This window comes from Alligator mississippiensis, chromosome 4 (genome assembly GCF_030867095.1).
Source record: "Alligator mississippiensis isolate rAllMis1 chromosome 4, rAllMis1, whole genome shotgun sequence".
Lineage (NCBI taxonomy): Eukaryota > Metazoa > Chordata > Crocodylia > Alligatoridae > Alligator > Alligator mississippiensis.
In genome coordinates this window covers 85374234-85397706 of record NC_081827.1, presented here as the reverse complement: position 1 = coordinate 85397706, position 23473 = coordinate 85374234, and the positions used below count along the sequence as shown (strand labels likewise).

At 44.9% G+C, this 23473-nt stretch overlaps 1 protein-coding gene across 10 annotated transcripts in view; it reads left to right on the top strand.

Moving 5' to 3' along the window:
• Positions 1 to 23473, top strand: part of POC1B (POC1 centriolar protein B) — a 392982-nt gene that overhangs the window by 10317 nt on the left and 359192 nt on the right. For all 10 annotated transcript variants that reach the window (XR_009461641.1, XR_009461639.1, XR_009461637.1 and 7 more), the window contains exons 3-8: positions 3313 to 3484; positions 4253 to 4432; positions 7780 to 7887; positions 12616 to 12731; positions 16976 to 17109; positions 19116 to 19184. Coding sequence is in view for 6 of the 10 variants with exons in the window: in XM_059726157.1 (XP_059582140.1) it covers positions 3313 to 3484; positions 4253 to 4432; positions 7780 to 7887; positions 12616 to 12731; positions 16976 to 17109; positions 19116 to 19184 (779 nt within the window). In the remaining 4 variants the exon portion in view is untranslated. The remainder of the gene's footprint in view (positions 1 to 3312; positions 3485 to 4252; positions 4433 to 7779; positions 7888 to 12615; positions 12732 to 16975; positions 17110 to 19115; positions 19185 to 23473) is intronic.

Here is a 23473-nt window from a genome sequence, read left to right as displayed (position 1 = left end):
GCTCCCTGCCGCTTCTCCTTCTGATGGATGAGGCCAGACTAGAGTAGGCTAAAATAAAAATCTTTTCCCCTTTTGTTGCTGGAACTTGGTAGCTCAAGTGAAATAGCAGATTTGCAAAAAATGGAAAATGAAAACGTTGAGCTGCCAGGCCTGGGGGAAGAAAAAGAAAGATCTTCGCTTTCAAGTACACTGTCACCAGATATGCAATCCACCACGAGCATCTGTTCAAAACAGTCAAGCTTTTTATCAAGGTTTGTGGACAAAATGTCAAAAGCAGATGAGACATTAGCTCGAGCTGTAGTTGCAAGTGGTACACCTCTTCCCATAATTGACAATCAATACTGGAAGGAACATTACAAACTAATTTACCCATCATGTAAGGTATTGTCATGCTATCGCTTATTACATTCTCTCTTAGATAGAGAGTATGACAGAGTTCAAACAATGGTTATTCAAAGAATTGGTCAAGCAAAATCACCGACTCGGTTGTCAGATGGATGGACTGATATACAAGGAAATCCTTTATTAAACATTATATTAGCAACACCTGAACCAATATTCCTGAAAGCAGTTGCTACCAAATCTTCTCATCATACATGTGAATACATAGCCAAATTACTGAGTGAAGAGATTGAAAGTGCAGGTCCCTCCAGGGTACAAGCCCTTGTAACTGATAATGTGAGTAACATGAAAGCTGCATGGCAAATATTAAATGCAAAGTATCCTCATTTAATAGTGTTTGGCTGTCTTGCTCATGGGTTGAATCTTCTGGCAAAGGACATAGTAAGTGTGAATACAATGATGTCAATACTGGCAAACTGTAAAGCGATTGTGAAGGTATTTAACAAACATGTTGCTAATCAGACTTCGAAGAACTTGCAGAAAGAGAAGCAGGGGAAGGAAAGTGCACTTTTATTGCCAGGAGAAACTAGATTAGGGCTTGGCTACAAAGTGTGTACATAGTTTGCTGCGTGCAAAGAACTGTTTGCAGTGTGCTCCAATAGATGACACGGTATCCCAGATTATTCTTGTGAACACTGGGAAGCAGACAATGATGTGTTCTGGGTTCGAGTTCAAGGAGCATTGAATTTGCTACTACCAGTTTCAGTGGCTGTCAAGAAACTTGAAGGAGATACACCAATCCTTTTAAATATTCCAGAGATATTCAGACAACTGAATGAAAATCTATCTGAGCTTTTGCCTTCTTCACCTCTATCCAAAAAAGTAGTAGTAGTAAAACAAATGTTTACTAAGAGATCTGAGTTTTGCTCTCATCTAGTTCATCTGGCAGCAAACCTTTTGGATCCTCAACACAGAGTACAACATTTATCAGAAGATGAATGATCTACTGCTCTCGATTACAATTATGGAAGTAGCTAAGAATGTGCCTAACATTAATGAAATAGCTGTGATGACAGACTTTGCTGAGTACCACACAAAAGAAAAACTTTGGAGCAAAGACATCATTTAGTAGACAGCAGAGAATTTCTCCTCTCACATGGTGGAAGGGATACTGTAACACCCAATTGTTGTCCAGGATTGCTGTAAGGATCCTAAGCCATTGCACCAACAGCAGCTTCTTGTGAATGTAAATGGAAGTAATAAGTAGTGTGATTCAACAGACAGTGACAGTGAAACTGGAGGTGCCGCAGTGACCTTAGTGGAAGTTAAACTCTGTTGAAGTAGATAAGCGGACAACCATGGCCTATCATGCACAGCTCTTTGGGTGCTAAAATTAGTGTGTCAGCAGTTTTAAGTGCCTTGGGTTTTTTTCTTAAATGCAAACAATGTAAGGGAAGTACATGCTGTGCGGGCCGGGCCCCGAGCCCGCCCTCGTCTCCATGCGTGGCGGTGATTCCGATCCCATTCCGGCTGCCATGGGCAAGCCGGGAGCGAACCGGGGTCGTACCGGACCCGTCTCCGGTGCATGCGGGCTGTGGCCGGCAGCCCGGACACGCGGGGTGGGAGAGAGCCGCAAAGCGGTTTTGCGCACATGAGTTAGAATTAGTCACGGAGGCGTAATGGTTGATTGAAAAGATTGTTTACTTACACCCAAAGATGGTATCGGTGTAGGCTGGACAAGTTTCCAGGCACAGCTCCCGCTTGAACCCTCATTGGAGGATTCTGACAAATCGATTGCTCCCATTGAGTTTGCTAGGCTCCGCGGGTCCCGTTAAGTTGGGTTCGAAAGTTTCCTCGGAGTTATTCAGGCTCCGCGGGTCCGATATGTTTTCCCCAGGGTTTGCTAGGCTCCGCGGGGTCTGAAATTACAAGAAAGGGATACGTCTAGGATTGCGCTCGGTGACGGGGAGAGGCGAGAAGCGAAAGCTCCATAGGCTCGGTTCTATTGCCTCTCTTGCCTGCTTAGGGGAGGCATGTCGGGTCCGCGAGGGTCCACAACGCTTGGAGATCTTCACACAGAATCTCTCTCTCTTCCTCCCTCCTCCGGCTTGGGCGGAAACTACCCAATCCTTTTGTACGGCTAGCAAGCCAATTGCTAGCCGCCACGTGTGCCTAAATTGGAAATCGGCCAATAACATGGCGCGGATCCTAGTACAAATGGCAGGAACTTCTTTGCAATGTGTATCACTACGGTGCAAGAAAGAGATGCACACTGCAAAGAAGCTGCAATCTGGCGGGAAATCCCCCGTTGCACCAGAGTTCTCTAGCAGCAGAGAACTCTACCGTGCAAAGAAAGCGACAGATTTGGCGGGAAATAATTTAGCGGTGCAGAAGCGCGCGCACACACAAAAAATCACAACTTTGGGTTGTGACACATGCCATTGTGTATTATCTTTACATTTTTACAAGTATTCCAATAAAAAATAATTTATTTCCACATAAAGCTTTGAATTTGTTTGAATATAACATTTAAACTACATTAAGTATGCTGTATTTAGTTGTTTTCCTAATAAAAAAAAATCCAGTTCAAATACTTGTGGCTATTGGGACATAAAATTAACATGGGGGTAAGTTTAAAGTTTTGTTTACTAAATATAAGTCAAATAATCATGCTAAATCAGCTCACACTCTATTTAGGGCATTGGAAATTTTTCCGGAAAGTTTTCCAATTCAAAATTTTCCAGAAAACCCACATCTCTGAGCATAACACTACAGTAAGCTTTAGTGATATAAGGTGACTATTAACATGCTTTGTAACAATTAGGCCTGGTCTACAGTGTCCTAGGATGCTATATTTAATAATTAGTCATACAGGGTTTTTTTTACATAAGAAATCTGGATAAGTATTCCTATGATTTTGAATTGATGGTTTGCTTTTAACACAATAGCCTTCAAACTATTTTTTGCCAGCTTCCTCTTCTTTGGATAAGTTTCTTATGATATGGAATTTGAAGCCACAGTCCAGAGCTTTTAGATTTGTGGGTCATGTGGAAGCAGTGAATAGCGTACAGTTTTCACCAGATGGACAACTACTGGCCTCAGCTTCTCAAGACCGTACAGTTAGACTGTGGGTTCCGTGTATGTAAGTATAAATTAAAAAATCCCTAAACTATTTATGTTTAGACAATGCAGTATTGATAGAGGAATGTGGGGTCTGTAGAACATTACTGCCCATCTTTATTCTGCAGTATCAAGTTTTGATTCATGCCTGTACTGCTACCCTACTGACTTGCTCCAGTTTGCACTTGCCCAAGCTAGACAACTAGGCATAGAGTGCTCCTGAGCATACCCCCCCCATTGGTGTTTTCAGGTTCTGCAGGTAAATCTCTCAAAGGCTAGAATGTGGGCTCTTAAACATCCATTTATAAATCAGACGAGGGGTGTTAAACTCCATCTGGCCCTGTGGGCCTGATAGGTGTTGTGGAGTTGGTCAGGACTATGGGCCCACCCTCTCCCCCCTGCTTGTGTGGCTGATCCAGTGCATATGGCACCTGCCTGTGCTGATCTGGGACCCAGCCCTAGTAAGCACTATGGGCAGTGCAGCCCAGGATACAGCAAGTACCATTTGTCGCTTCCTGTGCACTGCATGTGCGGCCAGTCCAGTGGAGCATGTGGGTCAATGGGCCAGCACTGGAAGCTGGATTATGGGGCTTTGTGGCTCATGGCCATCTGTTTGACACCCCTGAATTAGAACTGGATCAGTAATCGGGATTAACCAACATAAGCACTCATTGGGTTTTTTAGACTAGGCACATTCAGGAAGGAATACAGCAAATTTATTCTTTTTACTGTTTTGAGTTTGAGTTTTGTATATCTTCAACAAGGTTAATGTTATGTTAATGTGTTTCAGTCATGGAGAATCTTCAGTCCTAAAAGCCCATACTGCAGCTGTCCGTAGTGTGAACTTCTCACATGATGGCCGCTTTCTAGTTACAGCATCCAACGACAAGTCAATAAAAATATGGAGTGTTCACCGTCAGCGGCTTTTGTTTTCTTTGTCCCAGCATACGCACTGGGTTCGCTGTGCCAAGTGAGTGTTGCCCTTTCTTAATCAGCTTTTATTAGAGTAATGTGTAAGTTTCTTTGTTTATAACTCCTAACAAAGTTTTCATAGATTCATAGATGTTAGGGTCGGAAGGGACCTCAATAGATCATTGAGTCCGACCCCCTGCATAGGCAGGAAAGAGTGCTGGGTCTAGATGACCCCAGCTAGATGCATATCCAACCTCCTCTTGAAGATCCCCAGGGTAGGGGAGAGCACCACCTCCCTTGGGAGCCCGTTCCAGACCTTGGCCACTCTGACTGTGAAGAAGTTCTTCCTAATGTCCAGTCTAAATCTGCTCTCTGCTAGCTTGTGGCCATTATTTCTTGTAAACCCCGGGGGTGCCTTGGTGAATAAAACCTCACCAATTCCCTTCTGTGCCCCCGTGATGAACTTATAGGCAGCCACAAGGTCGCCTCTCAACCTTCTCTTGTGGAGGCTGAAGAGGTCCAGGTTCTCTAGTCTCTCCTCATAGGGCTTGGTCTGCAAGCCCTTAACCATATGAGTGATCCTTCTCTGGACCCTCTCCAGGTTATCCGCATCCCTCTTAAATTGCAGCGCCCAGAATTGCACGCAGTACTCCAACTGCGGTCTGATCAGCGCCCGATAGAGGGGAAGTATCACCTCTTTGGAGCTATTCGTCATGCATCTGCTGATGCACGATAAAGTGCCATTGGCTTTCCTGGTGGCTTCGTCACACTGCCGACTCACGTTCATCTTGGAGTCCACTAGGACTCCAAGATCCCTTTCCACCTCTGTGCCACCCAGCAGGTCATTTCCTAGGCAGTAGGTGTGCTGGACATTTTTCCTCCCTAGGTGCAGCACTTTGCATTTCTCCTTGTTGAACTGCATCCTGTTGTTTTCTGCCCACTTGTCCAACCTATCCAGGTCTGCTTGCAGCTGTTCCCTGCCCTCCGGCGTGTCCACTTCTCCCCATAGCTTTGTGTCATCCGCAAACTTGGACAGAGTACATTTCACTCCCTCGTCCAAGTTGCTGATGAAGACATTAAACAGAATCATTCCAAGGACCGAGCCCTGCGGGACCCCACTGCCCACACCCTTCCAGGTCGAAACCAACCCATCCACCACGACTCTCTGGGTGCGACCCTCTAGCCAATTCACCCCCCACCAGACTATGTAGTCATCCAAGTCACAGCCTCTTGACTTGTTCACCAGTATGGGGTGGGATACCGTATCGAAGGCCTTCCTGAAGTCTAAGTATACGACATCCAACCCTCCTCCTGTGTCCAGGCATTTCGTAACTTGGTCATAAAAAGAGACTAGATTAGTCAGGCATGATCTGCCTGCTACGAACCCGTGCTGGTTTCCCCTCAGCATAATTTGTCCTGCCGGGCTCTCGCAAATGTGAGCCTTGATAATTTTTTCAAAAACTTTGCCAAGGATGGAGGTGAGACTGACTGGCCTATAGTTGCCCAGGTCCTCCTTCCTCCCCTTCTTGAAAATGGGGACCACGTTGGCCCTTTTCCAGTCCTCCAGGACTTGGCCCGTGTGCCACAAGCGTTCAAATATTCTCGCCAGTGGCTCTGCAATGATGTCGGCCAGTGCCTTCAGCACCCTTGGATGGAGCTCATCCGGGCCTGCCGACTTAAAGGCATCCAGTTCTTCCAAGTGACTCTGGACCATCTCAGGGTCTACACATGGTAGTCTGGCGCCTTGCTGCTGCCTCTCTACAACCCCAGTGAGAGACTTGTCGTGCCCCTCACTTAGGAACACTGAGGCAAAGAACTTGTTGAGGAGTTCAGCCTTGTCCCCCCCGTCCGTATCCAATTGCTTCTGCCCATTTAGCAGGGGTCCTATTCCTCCCTGGGCTTTCCTTTTATTCCCTATATATCTAAAAAACAATTTCTTGTTGTCCTTTACTTGGGATGCCATCCTCAGCTCCATGGTAGCTTTGGCCCGTCTAACTGCCTCCCTACAAGCGCGAGCAGAGGAGGTATATTGGTCTTTGGTGATCTCTCCCTGTTTCCACTTTTTATGTGCCCCCCTTTTGGCCCGTAGGCTGCCCTGGATTTCTCTGGTCAGCCAAGGAAGCCTCCTGGCCCCTTTCCCGCTTTTTCCTCGCATTGGGATTGTCTCCCTTTGTGCCCGAAGGATCATTTCCTTAAGGCACAACCACTCTTCTTGGGCTCCCATCACTTCAAAACTCCTACTCTGCAGTGCGTCTTTGACTAATCGCCTGAGTTCATTGAAATCAGCTTTCCTAAAGACTTAGCACTTTCACCCTACTAGTTACCTTACCCACTCGACGTCTTATGAAGAATTCTATTATTAGGTGATCACTGTCCCCCAGATGGCTACCGATCTATAGGTCCCCTACCAAAGGTTTTCTTTTTCCAAAGGCTGAGCAAGCATGGAGAAAAATCTGTCACTAGTGGAAAGGTGTTAAATATGAATGAATCATCATATGTGAATCTTTAGTTTTTAAAAGATGTTTCTTTAAAAAAAAAATTCTTCCATACTTGTTAAGATTGGAAGGGCATATAGAGATGATCACAAGAAAATACCAAGTAGACTATAGTCATGTTATAAAAATGGAAATGGCACAAAGAGATGTCCTTTAAAATAAAAGGCAAGGGTGGCCCCACATAAGCAGAGTAGATTTCTGAAGAAAAGGAGAGAGCGAATTGCTCATTGCTACTTAACTTGGTTATTAATGAAATTCCTGTTGCTGGGTGGTACATGGAACATTATTAAATACACATTTTTAAAGCTGTTGGAAAAATTGTGAATGCATTCAAATGAATAAAATCTCATGAAATTTTAGATGGTTAAAAGATTTAACTAGTAAGATGACGAATACAAGTACTTATATCTGAAAACTGTTACAGGACTACAGAATACAGTGTTGCTTCTCTATTCAAATAATAGGGATGGTGAAATTGGAGGCAAACTAGTTTGGTGATTTATAAAGCCTGCGGCAAAACCTGATTAGCTAGTTTAGGAAAACTTAAATAGTAGTAGTTCCATGATTGCTTGAAAAGTTATGGCAAAGGGTTTGTGTGTGTTAATACTTTTTAAATATTCACAATTGAGAGAGCAGTAGTTAAAATTAAAAACAGAACTCCATTATGACCTCCCATTTCCCCTGACTCATAATTTTCTGAACCTGGGACACACCCAGGTTCAGGGGGACCACATAACAGCCGTAGCTGCATTTGAGATGGTCAAGTGAAATTGTCCAAAGCTGTGGATACACAACTTCCACAATTAGGTAACTTACCTCAGTGTAGTTAGGTTGTGGTTAGGTGTTTCTTTCTCCTCCCTGTAATACTAAACATCTGATACTATTTCACTGAAACTTTTTTACTTTCCAGATTTTCACCAGATGGAAGATTAATAGCATCTTGCAGTGAAGATAAAACTGTTAGAATCTGGGATACAACAAATAAAGTGTGTGTCGATAGTTTCACAGACTATGAAGGGTAAGTGTTATGGAAGAGAAAGTTGAGTAGAAGTATATAGAGATGCACAAATATATTGGCGTCATATCGGATCGATACCAATAACAGGAAAATTAACATTATCGGCTTTTTTGGCTGGTGTAGCCAATAATGTACCAATAAATTTAAATTTAATATGCCTTCTGGCTGGAGCGTCCGGACGCCACATGCATGCACCAGCCAGGAACGCAGCTGGGCAGCGCGGAGAGCAGTGTCCTGCAGGTAAGATTGTGGGGAAAATGGGGGGAGTAGCTTGAGGCCCCCATGGTGAGGGAGTGGGTCAGGGGCTGGGGCTGAGGCAGGGCGGTGAGTGGGACCCTGGAGGAGCAGGATGGAGCGGTTGGTGGCTTGTCCTGGGGATCAGCACCCCAGCTCTTAAAAATGGTAGCAGGGGCGCTTGAATTAAAAATCATCAAATGAGCTTTAGTTCAAGTGCCTCCACCACCATTTTTAAGCGCCAGGACGCTTTTTTAACTGAAGTGGAGCTGAGTGGGGCGAGGGCAGAGGCAGGCTGCCCACTGTGGGCTTGGGGCTCTCCTCCCTGCTGCCCTTACCCCCGGAGTCGTGTGCTAGCTGCGCTGCCCCCCCCCCCCCCCCCCCCCCCCCCCCCCCCCCCCCGGCCTGTCCAGCAGTTGGAGGCACAGCTTGCCGCTGCCACTGCTGCCAGATGGGCAGGGTGCACAGCATGGCCAGCACGTGGCTCCTGGGGCAACGGCAGCAGGATGAAGAGCCCCGAGTCCGCAGTGGGCAGCCTGCCTCTGCCCTTGTCCAGCTTGGCTTTGCTCTGGTTAAAAATGTGCCGATGCTTAAAAATGGTGGCGGAGGCACTTGAACTAAAGCTCATTTAATAAGTTTTAGTTGAAGTGCCCCCACAGCCATTTTTAAGCACTGGGATGCTGATCCCTTGGACTAGCTGCCATCAGCTCGGTCTCATTCACTGCCCTGCTAGTCCGTGCCCTACTCCCTCCCTCACCATGAGGGCCTCAATCTGCCCCTCCCATGCCACTTCCCCTCCACCACTTACCTGAAGGGCACTGCTCTCCATGCTACCTGGCTGCATTTCTGTAAATCAGCTATTGTTTCAGTATTGTCTGATATGCCTGGTGAATATATAATTGGCTATTGGTATCAGCCCAGAAAATTTTTATTGGTGAGCCCACAGAAATATATGGCTTTAATACAATATCACAGGTCTTAAACAACATTTCACTAGTATCCCTAAGCTATGCCTGAGAATAGATGCACGTTTTCCTACTACCAAATAAATGGTGGGGGGAAAAAAGTGAAGTTCTTAAGTGAAGTTCTTGTGGCTTTATTTTAAAGATCAGCTGTCTGGTTGTACCTGCCCAGCTGTTTAGGTGGTTTTTTTCCCATCTCCAGGAGATGAGAATAATCCTCCCTCCCCCTTTTTGGTCTCCTGATTACTTGTTTTCCTAGTCCTTTCTGTTTGGTTCGTTATAATTTAGAATAGGATGGTTTGATATTGAATAATTTCTAACTGTTGCCTTTTATGCTTATCAAAGCGGTAAGGATGGTTTCCTGATATTGCAACTTGTCAGGTCATCTTTTACCCATAGAAAAGATTTGGTTTTCTTTAATCCTACATTTCCCATAAACCTTTTTCTCCAGCAGGCCAGAAAGCCTGTGTGTGGTCTGACCACATGCTGGATAGAGTTTCTGATCCACAACCTGGCACAGTGACCATCATGTGGGCATGCAGAGGGGGATAAGGGCAGCCTGGCTTAAGCCCAGTCCTGTGGGAGAGGCTGGCCCTGCTGGGTGAGGGGGAGGCAGCATGACTCTGCCTCCACCTGGCCCCATGGGGAAGGAGGTATGGCCTGGCCCTACAGGGGAGAAAGACGCGTGGTCCAGCTCCAAACCTGCCCCATGGGAAAAAGGGGGTATGGCCCAGCCTCAAAGGGGGAAGGGGTCATGGTTTGGCTCCAGGCAGGTGCATGGATCCTTGGGGGTTTGAGGATTTTTTTGGGGGGGTGAGGCCATATTAATGGCCACTGCTTCCCTCCTGTCAAATTCCCTGACCTGTGGGGAGCCTTGTGAGCCAGATGCAACAGCTCTGTGGGCTTCATTTTGCCTATAGCCTAAGAGTAGAGCACCCCTGAGATGAGGGTAATGAGAGCTGTAGAAGAGTGTGTTGTGGCTTTCAAAAAAACGCCAGGTTTCCCTTCAGCTTTGTTGTGAAGTGGTTCAAGTAGTGGCATAAGTATGATGTGCTCCCAAGTATTATATCTAGCATGCTAATAACAAGGAAATGGATTTAGAGCGAGGGGTTGGATGGAGGAGCTTTTCTTCAAGGTAACCAGATGAGGTTTAGAATCTGTGAATAAATCCAGGAGTGGAGTCTCTTGTCCTAAAGGGTTTTCTTTCTTTGCTAAAAGGGAGGAGTATGCTAGGTAGACTTATCCACATACATGCTGCATTGAACAAATAGTTGTAAACAATATTGTTTTTTAGAATTCAAACCCTATGCCTGATCTGTTGCTATTGTTTCCATGTTCCCTCCGTATGAATTACCCAAAGGGATATTTTAAAATAATTCCTTACCTACAATTTCATTTTTTTTTTGTTTGTTTTTTGTGCCAACCAAGTCCTCTGATTCTGTTGGTGGATTAGGGAAAATTTTGTATATACATGTTTTCTGTAGAGTGAAGGCAATTTATATTGTTCAGAAGGTCCAAGCCCGCAAAGGTATTGAGGTACCTGACTGAATCTGTGAAATGTATGCACTTAAATAAGAGTTCATTGTATCTATCTTTGATGCAAACCAGGGATCAGCAATTTATGACCTATTCCACACCACACCTGGGCAGCAGGGGGGGCTTTGCCTGTGCTGCTGCCACAGCCAGGTGGCTGGGAGTTTCGCTGGTGGGTGGTTTTACCTGTGCTGTAGCTAAGGCCAGGTGGTAGGGAGAAGCAGCAGCAGAAACAGCCAGGTCTTGGCACAGGGGCAGGCAATTATTTTGGGTGGAGGGCTGCTTAACAAGGCTTGGTGAGCTTTAGAGAGCTGCACAGGTAGCCCTGCCCCTTTAGAGTTGTCCGGCCCCCTGGTCATCATCTTGGGACTGGAAGTCCCACCCTTAACCTATGACCTTTGCTACTGGAAATCCTTGGCCCCAGAAATACTTCTTTTTGGGGGAGGGGGATTGCCATCTTAGAACCAGAAAAAAAACCCCAAATCATACACTAAAACTCAAACACCTACTATAACATATTTTAATTTTATTACAAAAAATATTTTTGTCATGACTTGTGTTTGTGTACTGCATATAGAGGTGATGGCATAATAATTAAAAAATAACTTCTTAGTCTTGTATAAAGTGTGGTGGGGTGTGTGTGTGTGTATGGTGGGGAAGGTTGTGAGGAGGTGTGGCTGTGTGTGGGAGGGGCATAGGCTAAGTTGGGGAGCATGTATATGTGGGGGTAGAGTGGGTGTGTGGTGTCTGTGGGGTGAGAGGGAGGGTGGGGGGGCGTGGGGTCCCTCCCCATACTTCCCCTGCCCCGATGGTGCAACAGCAGGTGGTGGAGTTGGTGCCTGGCTGTGCACAGCTGTGGCCAGTATTGCACGTTGCATTGAGAAGCACAGCCCCTGCTGGGCCATCTCTCTCCCCAGTGCTCCCTGCCATGCACACGCAGCCCCTGCACTTACGCAGAAGAGGAGGGAAGCCCCACGCGCTGGAGCCAGCTTCCTTCTCCATCTCCCGCCACGCAGGTCCTGTGGCAGGTGTGGGGAAGGCAGCTGGCTCCGGTGCGTGGGGCTTCCCTCCTATGTCGTGCAAGTGTGGGGGGCTGCGCTGAGCGCTGGCAATAGAGACGGCTCGGCGGGGGCTGCGCTCCTCGCCGTGATGGGCAGCACTAGCCGGAGGTGCATGTTGCTGGGCACGAGTGTCCTGAGTGCCCCCACCTGCTGCTGCTGTCTGCAGGGGCTGCGCATCATGGGGGGAGTATATGGTGAGTCTCCACGTCCCCACCCTCCCTCACACCCACACCCTGCCCACCTGAGCTCTGCGCTGCCACCGCCTCCCCGGGCATGGGCTCTATGCTGTTGCCAGCCCTATGCTCTGCACTCCCACCAAGCTGTAGCTTTGCCCCTGCTCCCACCATTTCCCTACCTGTTGCCTGGAGGGAGCGGGACGCTGGGGAAGCTAAACATGTCTCCGGCAGCGACAGCAGCAGCAGCACCACCTGGAAGCTGCCTGCTGGTTGGGCTGGGCACTTCCACACATGAGGGTGGGAATGAAGTGCAATAGGATATGTTGGGGGCATGTATATATGTGTATATATATAATGTGGGTTCCTCCCTCCCATCCTCGTGGGCAGAAGGGCTGGGAGGGGTACAATTCGTTGGTCAGCTCTGCGGGCTGGATCAAAGTGCCTGGCAGGCTGCATCCGGCCCACGGGCCATATTTTGCCTGCTCCTGTCTTGGGACCAACCTGCCTAGGATCCTAGCTGGGTCATTCCAACATGCCACAGCAAATAGACTAACTTCTCTAAATGAGTAGGGTCAGCTGTCTGCATTTAGTAGAGCTGTTTTTCTTTTCCTGTTTCCTCCTGATTAAAATAATTTTAGGTCTTATAGCTAGAAGAATGGAGAATCCAAATTAGCATATGGCAAGTAATGTTAATTTATTCAGATTAATGCGTTTTGGCTAAAACGGGGACTAATTCAATCTCTTTTCATTATTTCCATTTAGATTTGCCAATTTTGTGGATTTCAATCCAAGTGGTACGTGTGTAGTTTCTGCGGGTGCTAATCATACGGTGAAACTCTGGGATATTCGAATGAACAAGTTACTGCAGCATTACAAAGGTAAAAGCTTTAATTACAAGGAGATATATAATCTTTCTACTTTTAAGTTTTACTTTCTTTAAAAGAGAACTAATTTTTCAAGAATGCATAATCAAAATAAGTAAAAAATCTTGAAAGAATATACTTTTAACTATTCTTTATTTGTATCTTCATCCATTTGTAGTGGTAGCAAGCCATAATTAATTCTGTTTTGCTGAGAATAATAATCTCAATTTTTTTTCTCTTTTGTATGCTAATTCTTGAGAGAAGACAGAATTATACCCTGGCCTAATGGAATTGTAACTTGGCCAGAAAATGTTGATTTCACTGAATTTAACAGCACAGTTATTTGGCCATCTTGGAAGAGAATCCCACTACTATTTGTATATGAAGACAAATGTTCTATTAGGTTTAGAGCACAGTCTACTGCGTGGCCATTATAGAAGTGGTGTAGATAGAAGTGTTGTAGAGTAGCATGTAGAACCAAAAATGGGACCCTCCTGTGAAGATGAGGGTTTGTGAAGTGTTCAAGGGTAGACAGAACTACAGCAAACAGCTGTGTGGATCTCTGAGGTGTACCAGCTGCATGTTGCAGCCTTTATTTCTAAGGGTGGTATTTGTTTGATTAGCTTCATGGGATCATTGATGAGCTCCAGTTGCATGGAGAAGCGGTTTTTGTTCTGAAGTGAAAACCGCCCGCAAACAGCTAAGCAGTTAATTTCACAACAGGCTGTCAAATTAAGAATTAAAAATTAAGTGATCTGAAAATCAGGTGGCTAAGAATAATCCAGGTTTTACTGTATACTGTAGTAAATGTCTGTAAGAAATATCCAGTGTTGCTTATAAGGAGTTACCCTGAGATGGTGTAATTTAGTGGTTAGAGCATAAGCCCCCAAAGTCTGGAAGCATCATATTCTTCCTGTACCACTGATCAGTTGCCTGGTGTGGTCCACCTTTCTTTAGTCCTCTCATGGTCTTCTCCCACTCAGCATCAGTGTTGCAAGTAATAGATAAATATTTTTAGAGCTCATTCCATATATTATGGAAAGAAAATTATATATTAAAATTGATTTTGTATTTTTTGTTTCTTCAAAATTCTGAGGTTGAATAGGCTGTTTTATTAATTTGGGATACAACTTCTGAATTTTAAGTTTCAGGCCATTAGTAGGTCATCTAGGAAAAACTGGAGATATGGGAATAGTAGCAGAACTATGTGGCACTAGCCATAGGTCTTGGCTTAAGTAGGGAGACACACTAATTGTAGCCAATGCCACAGGTGGCTTGGTGTCATCACCACTTTCTAGGGTGTAAAACTGCCCTGTTACAACCTATATGGGCAGAAGGCCTATGAATGGAAGGGAGCATATTTAAGATTTAGACTTTTCATTAAGAATGTTATTCCCATTTTGTCTTTGTACTGTGCAATCAAATGTGCATCATACTATGAAAGACCTTTTTAAATGCACATCTGTGGTTAATTGCGTAATTCAGTATTTTTACAGTATGTCAATTTTTCTATTGAAAATGCACATTGTGGTTTAGAGTGCAGCTAAAAATACAAGGCTTTATCTACCATACGATATGAGCACATAAAAAGTGGAAACAGGGAGAGATCACCAAAGACGAATATACCTCCTCTGCTCGTGCTTGTAGGGAGGCAGTTAGACGGGCCAAAGCTACCATGGAGCTGAGGATGGCAACCCAAGGAAAAGACAACAAGAAATTGTTTTTTAGATATATAGGGAGTAAAAGGAAGACCCAGGGAGGAATAGGACCCCTGCTAAATGGGCTGAAACAATTGGTGACAGACAGGGGGGACAAGGCTGAACTCCTCAACGAGTTCTTTGCCTCAGTGTTCCTAAGCGAGGGACACGACAAGTCTCTCACTGGGGTTGTAGAGAGGCAGCAGCAAGGCGCCAGACTGCCATGCGTAGAGCCTGAGATGGTGCAGAGTCACTTGGAGGAACTGGATGCCTTTAAGTTGGCAGGCCCGGATGAGCTCCATCCGAGGGTGCTGAAGGCACTGGCCGACATCATTGCAGAGCCACTGGCGGGAATATTCGAGCACTCGTGGCACACGGGCCAAGTCCCAGAGGACTGGAAAAGGGCCAATGTGGTCCCCATTTTCAAGAAGGGGAGGAAGGAGGACCCGGGCAACTATAGGCCAGTCAGTCTCACCTCCATCCTTGGCAAAGTCTTTGAAAAAATGATCAAGGCTCACATTTGTGAGAGCCCGGCAGGACAAATTATGCTGAGGGGAAACCAGCACAGGTTCGTGGCAGGCAGATCGTGCCTGGCCAATCTAGTCTCTTTTTATGACCAGGTTACAAAACGCCTGGACACAGGAGGTGGGGTGGATGCCGTATACTTAGACTTCAGGAAGGCCTTCGATACGGTATCCCATCCCATATTGGTGAACAAGTTAAGAGGCTGTGACTTGGATGACTACACAGTCTGGTGGGTGGCGAATTGGCTGGAGGGTCGCACCCAGAGAGTCGTGGTAGATGGGTTGGTTTCGACCTGGAAGGGTGTGGGCAATGGGGTCCTGCAGGGCTTGGTCCTTGGACCGATACTCTTTAATGTCTTCATCAGTGACTTAGACGAGGGAGTGAAATGTACTCTGTCCAAGTTTGCAGATGACACAAAGCTATGGGGAGATGTGGACACGCCGGAGGGCAGGGAACAGCTGCAGGCAGACCTGGATAGGTTGGACAAGTGGGCAGAAAACAACAGGATGCAGTTCAACAAGGAGAAATGCAAAGTGCTGCACCTAGGGAGGAAAAATGTCCAGCACACCTACTGCCTAGGAAATGACCTGCTGGGTGGCACAGAGGTGGAAAGGGATCTTGGAGTCCTAGTGGACTCTAAGATGAACATGAGTTGGCAGTGTGACGAAGCCATCAAAAAAGCCAGTGGCAATTTATCGTGCATCAGCAGATGCATGACGAATAGCTCCAAAGAGGTGATACTTCCCCTCTTTCGGGCTCTGGTCAGACTGCAGTTGGAGTACTGCGTGCAATTCTGGGCGCCATACTTCAAGAAGGATGCGGATAACCTGGAGAGGGTCCAGAGAAGGGCCACTCGTATGATTAAGGGCCTGCAGACCAAGCCCTACGAGGAGAGACTAGAGAAACTGGACCTTTTCAGCCTCCGCAAGAGAAGCTTGAGAGGCGACCTTGTGGCTGCCTATAAGTTCATCACGGGGGCACAGAAGGGAATTGGTGAGGTTTTATTCACCAAGGTGCCCCCGGGGGTTACAAGAAACAATGGCCACAAGGTAGCAGAGAGCAGATTTAGATTGGACATTAGGAAGAACTTCTTCACAGTTCGAGTGGCCAAGGTCTGGAACGGGCTCCCAAGGGAGGTGGTGCTCTCCCCTACCCTGGGGGTCTTCAAGAGGAGGTTAGATGAGTATCTAGCTGGGGTCATCTAGACCCAGCACTCTTTCCTGCTTATGTAGGGGGTCGGACTCGATGATCTATTGAGGTCCCTTCCGACCCTAACATCTATGAATCTATCTACTTTTCCAAAAAAACATGTCTTCATTGGGAGCAATCATTTCGGTTTTTATAGTTTTATGACATTATACAGAGGCTTATTGGAAGGGATTTTTTAAATGTTTATGACTGTTGAAAATTTTAAATTTTCTAAGCCTCTAGCTTTATAGCAAAACCCATTTTTCCCCTCAAATAACCAAATTAAAACATTAATGTACTCTGTCATTGTGATTCTTGGGCAATGGAGTCTTAACCTGTTGGCTGCTGCTACTTTTTGTATATGTGCACATATCTTGACCAACATTTTTTTAAGTATAAAGATGAGCTACATTCATAGTGCTGCTGCTCCTCCTTTAACACCTGATTTTTTTCTCATTTTCAACTGACTTAAGTTTCAGTAGAACTCAACTTTTTTGTGCATTATAAATTGGTGTTGTTGCTAAGTGAATTGGTGAAAATTTACTTGAAGGTATATTAGAAGGATGTTTCTTTGTCCAATTAGTATCCTTGAGTTCCTTATGTTTACTGCAAAAAAACTCCTTGTACCCTGGATAAAATAAAAACATTTATTGCGTTATTTTTCCTTAATTTTGAAACTTTTCTTTTCAGTAGATTGGAATGAAGTGTGGGTTTGCTCATCATGTTTTTTCATAGTAATAAGTGGAACTGATCATTTCCAGTGCCCCAAATACCATATATATTTTAAATTGTCTTATAATATTTCCAAGATCTAATATCAGTGCCTGAATTTTGTCTTTTGTAAATCAGTTCACAGAGCAGAAGTGAATTGTGTATCATTTCATCCTTCTGGTAACTATATCATCACTGCTGCTTCTGATGGCACCCTTAAGATTCTGGACCTTTTGGAGGGAAGACTCATATATACACTCCATGGACACAAGGTACAACTATAGTGCAGTTATGCTTTTTAAACCAGGGTGATAGCGAATTTTACCCTATATACATTTCATAGCTCCGTTAGAAGATGAATGACCTTTGTTCCACAATTACATGACATTTCCAATGGAGAACAGTCTTGCAATAATAGAGCTTCTCACAAGTTGATAAATTACATGGTTTGTAGTGGCAGTCGGAAAATTAACTTAGGGGTGTCACATGGCTTGCAGGCTGGATTTTGTCCATGGAGCCATATGATCTGGCCCATGGGTTGCTAAACTGCCCCCATTTGCGGGTCCCAGTGCCAGTGCACTGTATGCAGCACAAGGGGCAGGCATGGGGTGCTGCAAGATGCCAGTGCACTGGACTCCTTGTGCTGTGGGCAGCATGTGCTGGCCCTGGGGCTTGTTGTGCATGTGATCCTCCCAGGGCCAGCACAGGGTATGCTCTGCCTGTGGAATGCAGGCTGAACCCAGTGCCACCTCCGGCACAAGGGGTCTGGGGTGTGGGTTGCATGTGACGCTCCTTGTTTGCCTCCCATGCTGCCTGCAGTGTGTGGAAGCCCTACAGCCCTTCCTGGGGCAGATTTTTTTTCTGGTGCCATCTAGAGGAAAGGGAGAGTGGATCCATCAGGAGGCCCAGCTGTACCCACCTGCTGCCCAGGTGCCTGGGCTCTGCTGCAGCTTCCCAGGGTTAAGGGACAGGCCACATGCTGGGGCTTCCTTGGTGGCTGGGGGCTGCAGGCTAGTGTGGGCATTGCTGGGTCTGGGTGCCTAGGAGAGCGAATACCTTCATGGCGGGAAGCAGAGGCTGGCATAGGAGATGTGCATGGGGTTTGGGTCAGGCATCTGCAGCTGGGCCACCGTGTGTGGCTTTGCAGCCCAAGTGCCTGCAGCGGCGGGGGTGGGGGGAGTAGCAGGAACTTGTGGGGAAGTTTGAGCATCTGCGGTTCCAGCCCAGGGTGTGATGGCAGCTCCCAGGCGTGGCATTCACTCCGCTAGGCGCTGGCCCTGGTGCTTGTCAGAAGTGCAGGCTAGGCTAGGGGCAGCACAGCAATATGCCCTGATGTGTTTTACTCTTCAGCCCTTTGAGCACCCTGTGCGGGGATAGCAGCCCAGGCCTTGGAGGCTAGGCAAGAAACAATGAGGGAATGAACCTGCAGGGACCCTGAGGTTGGGACAGGCAGGGGTGAAATGGAATCAGGTAAGGAAGTTGCCCAGGGGATTGGTCCTGTCTGGCCTGCAGACCAGCCCAACGACTCTCGTCTGGTCTGTGGGGCCAGATGAATTGGACATCCTTGAGTTAACCTATCAATGCTACATGTGTGTTTAACTCTGGGTAATAGTTTTTCATAGTGAATCAGTATCTGAAATCAAGAAGTTTATGGTCTTTGTTAATTGGCACATTACTCCTTTAGCTGGGAAATTCTATGCTCTGAAACCTTCTCTAATTAATGGAGCATGGCAGGAATTTCCTGCAAGAATGCCAGTATTATTCATATTTTCTTCTCTAAGGTATACAAGAAATCCTATTTTTATCATCGATAATTCAAAATATGAGGCTTATCTTACACATTTATGGCAAATAGTGCTAGTTGAACAGTGACAACATGACAGTAATCAATATATTCCTGCCTTGTGTAGTAGCTTCTTGGCTTTAGGCTGCATGATCAATTGCATGACTTAGATTGTATTAATATATATCTACTATGTAGCTAACGTGTGGAGTCCTGTATTGTCTTCCACTCTACCAGGGCATGTAATATAACTATAATTTTAACTTCTTCTCAATAAACCTTTTACATTTTTAGATGACTTTTTAAGCATAAATTTTCATTGATATTGCAGTTCCTTATTTATTAGCATTTGAAATCTATTGTTCAGCTGAGTACCATTGAATAGATAGATGATGATGGTTATTATTGTTATTTATTTCAACATAGAGGCAAACATGCAATTACTGTAATAAAAATAGTTTAACAATGAGCTAAACTAATTTTTAATTGCTACAGGGACCTGTCCTTTCCGTGGCCTTTTCAAAAGGTGGAGAAAAATTTGCATCAGGCGGAGCTGATTCTCAGGTTTGATAAAATAATTATATATTATAATAATCAGTATAAAGACATTATTTTTTTCCTCTATTCCAGAGAATAAATGAGGTAAATATATTCCTTTTTCATAGGGTGGTGATTATAATACTGACATACTACACTGACTTAACTTTGTGTTTATTGGCTTTGTTACCATTTCCAGCAAAGGCTTAGGGCAACTTAAAATAAGAGACAAAATAACTTGTAAAAGCAAGTCAGATATTAAACTATAATAGAAAACAAATGTTTCTCGTATTATAAAAAGCAACAAAATAACGATCCAAGTTCAGGGAGCTTAATCAACATAATGCCATCATTTTTTATTTATCGATGTTACCGTGCCTTAGCGAAAGATGATGTGATGATTATGTGCACCTGTACATATACTCAGTTTTCTCGGCTTATCCTTTAAGTAAGAAGAACTTATTTAGTAGAAGAACTAATAATACATAGTAAAAAAATGTTGGCAGGTATAGGGAAGAGATATTGCTCAGACTGTTTGCTAGTTTTTGTCAATGTAATTATTTGCAGCAGTAGCCTTCATATAAGTGTCGGGGCCAAGGGGCTGTGGCCAGCAACCCGGGCACGTGGGCCAGGGAAAAGGTCGGCACGGCGAACTAGAATTAGGCACTGACGCGTAGAGGTTGATTAAAGATTATTTTACTTGCACCGTAGGTGGTCGCGGTGCAGGCAGGAAAACTTTCTTGAGTTGCAGTTACAAAAAAAACCCACACACGTGGAGTTTGCTAGGCTCCACTGAAGACACACGAGCGGAGTTTGCTAGGCTCCGCTAAACAAACATGAGCAGAGCTCTGGATACCACTCACGGAGTTTGCTAGGCCCCGTGGACTGTCCGAAATGAGAGTCCGAAAGGTGACTCTCTCCACGAGCGCGCAGGGTGGGGTACGTCGAGGGATTGTGCGGCGACGGGGAGAGGCTAGAGGTTGATCAGGCCCCTGTATCCTCCTTTAAGGCACACGCGGAGTTTGTTAGGCTCCACAGCGCGCTTAGAGTTCTTCACGAGATGGATGTGAAGTCCTCCTCCTCCAACTTGGGCAGAAACTGCTCAAGCCTCTTATACGGCTAGCAAGCCAATCGCTAGCCACCACGTGGGAATAATTTAGAAACAGCCAATAGTGGAAAACAAATTTACATACGGGTGGCGGGAACTCCTTTGCACCGGGGTTTTCTCTATGCAACTGAGAATTGCACCGTGCAAAGAAAGCTCCATGTGGTGGGAAATAATTCTGCAGTGCCGAAGCGCACACACAGTCATACCCTTTGGGTCATGACAATAAGGAATAGCAGTTGATTTAATTTTAAGGCAATGATATAGACGCATTTTATGAAAGAAAGAAAATAAATATCATAAGGACCAGGGTTTAATACTATCTAAGGTCTGTCCTCAGCATTCTGTGGCAACAAGGAAGTACAAAAGCACTATGTGAAGATAAATGTCAGTGGAGTTGCATGATAGAAACACAGGGATCACCATCTAAAAATGTGCTCTGTGGAATTTAGCACAAACACATTTTGCATTTTATTAATATATGGTAATATAGGATAGATTTTGCATTTTACTCATAAATAATAGTACAACTTAAGATTATAATAAATGTTTCAACTAAAAGTTAAAATAAAGACCTAAATAGTATTAAAAAGAAGAAACTACTTTCTTAGGCCTCAGGTAGAACTAGAGATCATGTCAATGTTTGTAGAAATGACTTAGCTGGTTGACTTCACAAGGAATCTGTAACAAATAATTGGAAGGTTAGCAAATACTGGGGCGAAATATTCAAACTCAAGCAAAATATGCCAGTATCAAAACTCTTGCTACTGTGAAAAAATAGATGCCTTAAGTTAAAGACTTTTAAGATGATGTGTTTGTGTAAGTTTTACTTATATATGTTTAATTTATAATGATTTATATTTACATTGTACAGCTAACATTTTTTTTTACCTTCCCTCATTTCCACTGAATGTTACCCTAAAGGATTAGACTGCTCTCTCTTAGTATTCATTTGTTTACTAGCCCTTCATCCTGCCCCTTGCACAAAGCTGCCTTCCTGTGCCTCTGCCAGTTGGCCTATATTACAGGGATTTTTTGGGTTGTTTTGGGTTTTTTTTTTCTTTTAGATTTTAAAGCTGTCTCCAAATTCCAGAAGATTAGACTACATCTGTTTACACACAGTTCACACTTTCAAATTTGTTTTCAGCCCAAATGAACAGAAACATTTTTTCTTAAAAGCTATTTGAGCATTCAGCTAATAGCAATGTTTTATATACATTGCAAAAGAAGGGTATGATTGATAATATTAATATGCTAATATTTTTAAATTAGTAAACTTTAAAGGGGCCTGTGTCTTATTCTGCTATACAGTATACTCTCAGTTACCCACAACACTTTTTTTTTTTTCAAACTCGTAACTTGCTATTATGTAAGAAACTGTGACCTTCACTTTTTTGCTTCCCTTTGCCTGTTTCTCTGGTATCGTATACAGTGCTCAAAGTCCTTCCTGTGTTTATAGTTTAAATTCCTGAATAGTTACACTTGTGCCTGTTGGATGATTCTTTTCCCATGAAAAGATGAGGCGTTCCATATGGAAGTGTTGTCCTGTAGGGCCAGGCCAACTCTCAGGATTTCAAAATTGCACTGTTAGACGGGAGGGTGTGACACAATTGCACATATATACACACACACAAATGACTAGGCACACACACACTAGGTGCATACACATCCAAGATTACTAGTCTAAGCACATGCACACCTATCACCAATTCAAGCACCTACACAGGATATACACCAAAAGTTAGACAAAAATAAATTGTCAATACCTGCACACCCAATACACATACACGGATTACCAATTCGTATACCACGCACATGATGATATATATAGATATATATACTTGCCAGTTCACACACACACACCTACACATACACACAGGTGAGTTCCTGACTTGGGTGGTGTGGTGTGTATATGTGTGCTTGGAGTACCTAGGGTGCTTGGTGACTATGGGAGGAGGAATCAAGTGTCAAAGATTTCCAGAAGGAGAGGAAAGAGGGAGATGGATGGGGTTTAAGATGAGAGAAGGAAAAATGAGAGTGAAAGTGCCAGGAGTGAAAATTGCCAGGGCTGGGATTAGAACCGGCAGACTGGGGAGGAGCTGGGGTTACTGAAGGTCAGGTGGCCCCAGGGTCACTGGGGCTTGGGGTTACTTAGGGTTAATGTACCCTGGGGTTACTTGGGGTCACCTGGTGCTGGGGTGGAAGCAAGGCAAAAAACCCGGTGGCGAAGAGACATCCAGGGAAACTGAGAAGCAGAAAGCTGGGAGATAGCTGGGAAATCAAGGAGGAGGGTCGGGAGGTCAATAAGACAAAAACCCAACTTGGGGTTTCAAAAGAACAGGTTTATTAAACAGACACACTACACAGCCCCACAAAGTTATTGGTTCCTACACACTCACACAAGCACTCCCATACACACCCACACAATGGTAGCAGTAGAGAAAAAGGCTTGGTGGAGGGATTGAAGTCAAGATGTATAGGGACAGAGTCCAGGTCCTTTGCTTGGAGAAGGAAGCTGGGTGATAGCTACCTATCCTGGGCTGTGAGTTGATCCTCGATGGCCAGTCGGGGTCTTCTCCAGCAAGGTGTTGTCCAGAGGGGGTTGCTGGCAGGGCCTCTGGGTGGATAGATAGGTGGTGTGGTATGGTGGAGAGGACATCCCACTGGGTCTGTCTTCACTACCCCTGTTTATAGGGGCAGATCTTCTATGACCCTAGTGACAGGAGGCATGCCCAGGCAAGGGTCAGCCCTGGTGTACTGAGCATGTGCACTCCAGGCAAGGATGTGCAGTTTCAGGTGTCTGTGTTGCAATAATGGATTGGCTGATTTCTGTAGGGTCTTTGTGTTTCGAATGCTGGGTCTGTGGTTCCTGGATGAGTCGATGGAAGGCAATGGTCCAGTCATTGAGCTGATGCTCCAGTCGTTGAATTGATTATTCAGTAGAGGCCTACTACCGTTGTATCTCAAGCACCCTCATTCACCTCCATTCATTCAGAAACCTATTTACATGAGACTGGTTAGACATAAATCATAAGTTACACCCAGGCGGAGGAGACAAGATGGAGGCTTGACATAACTTGACCTTACTTATGCTAACTTAAACATGTAGGCCTAAATCATATAGTATCGATAGAAAAAAACACTAAAAATCAGTAAAACTGATACAAAACAGTAAAAATCAATATACACATAATAATTATACAGTATAAAA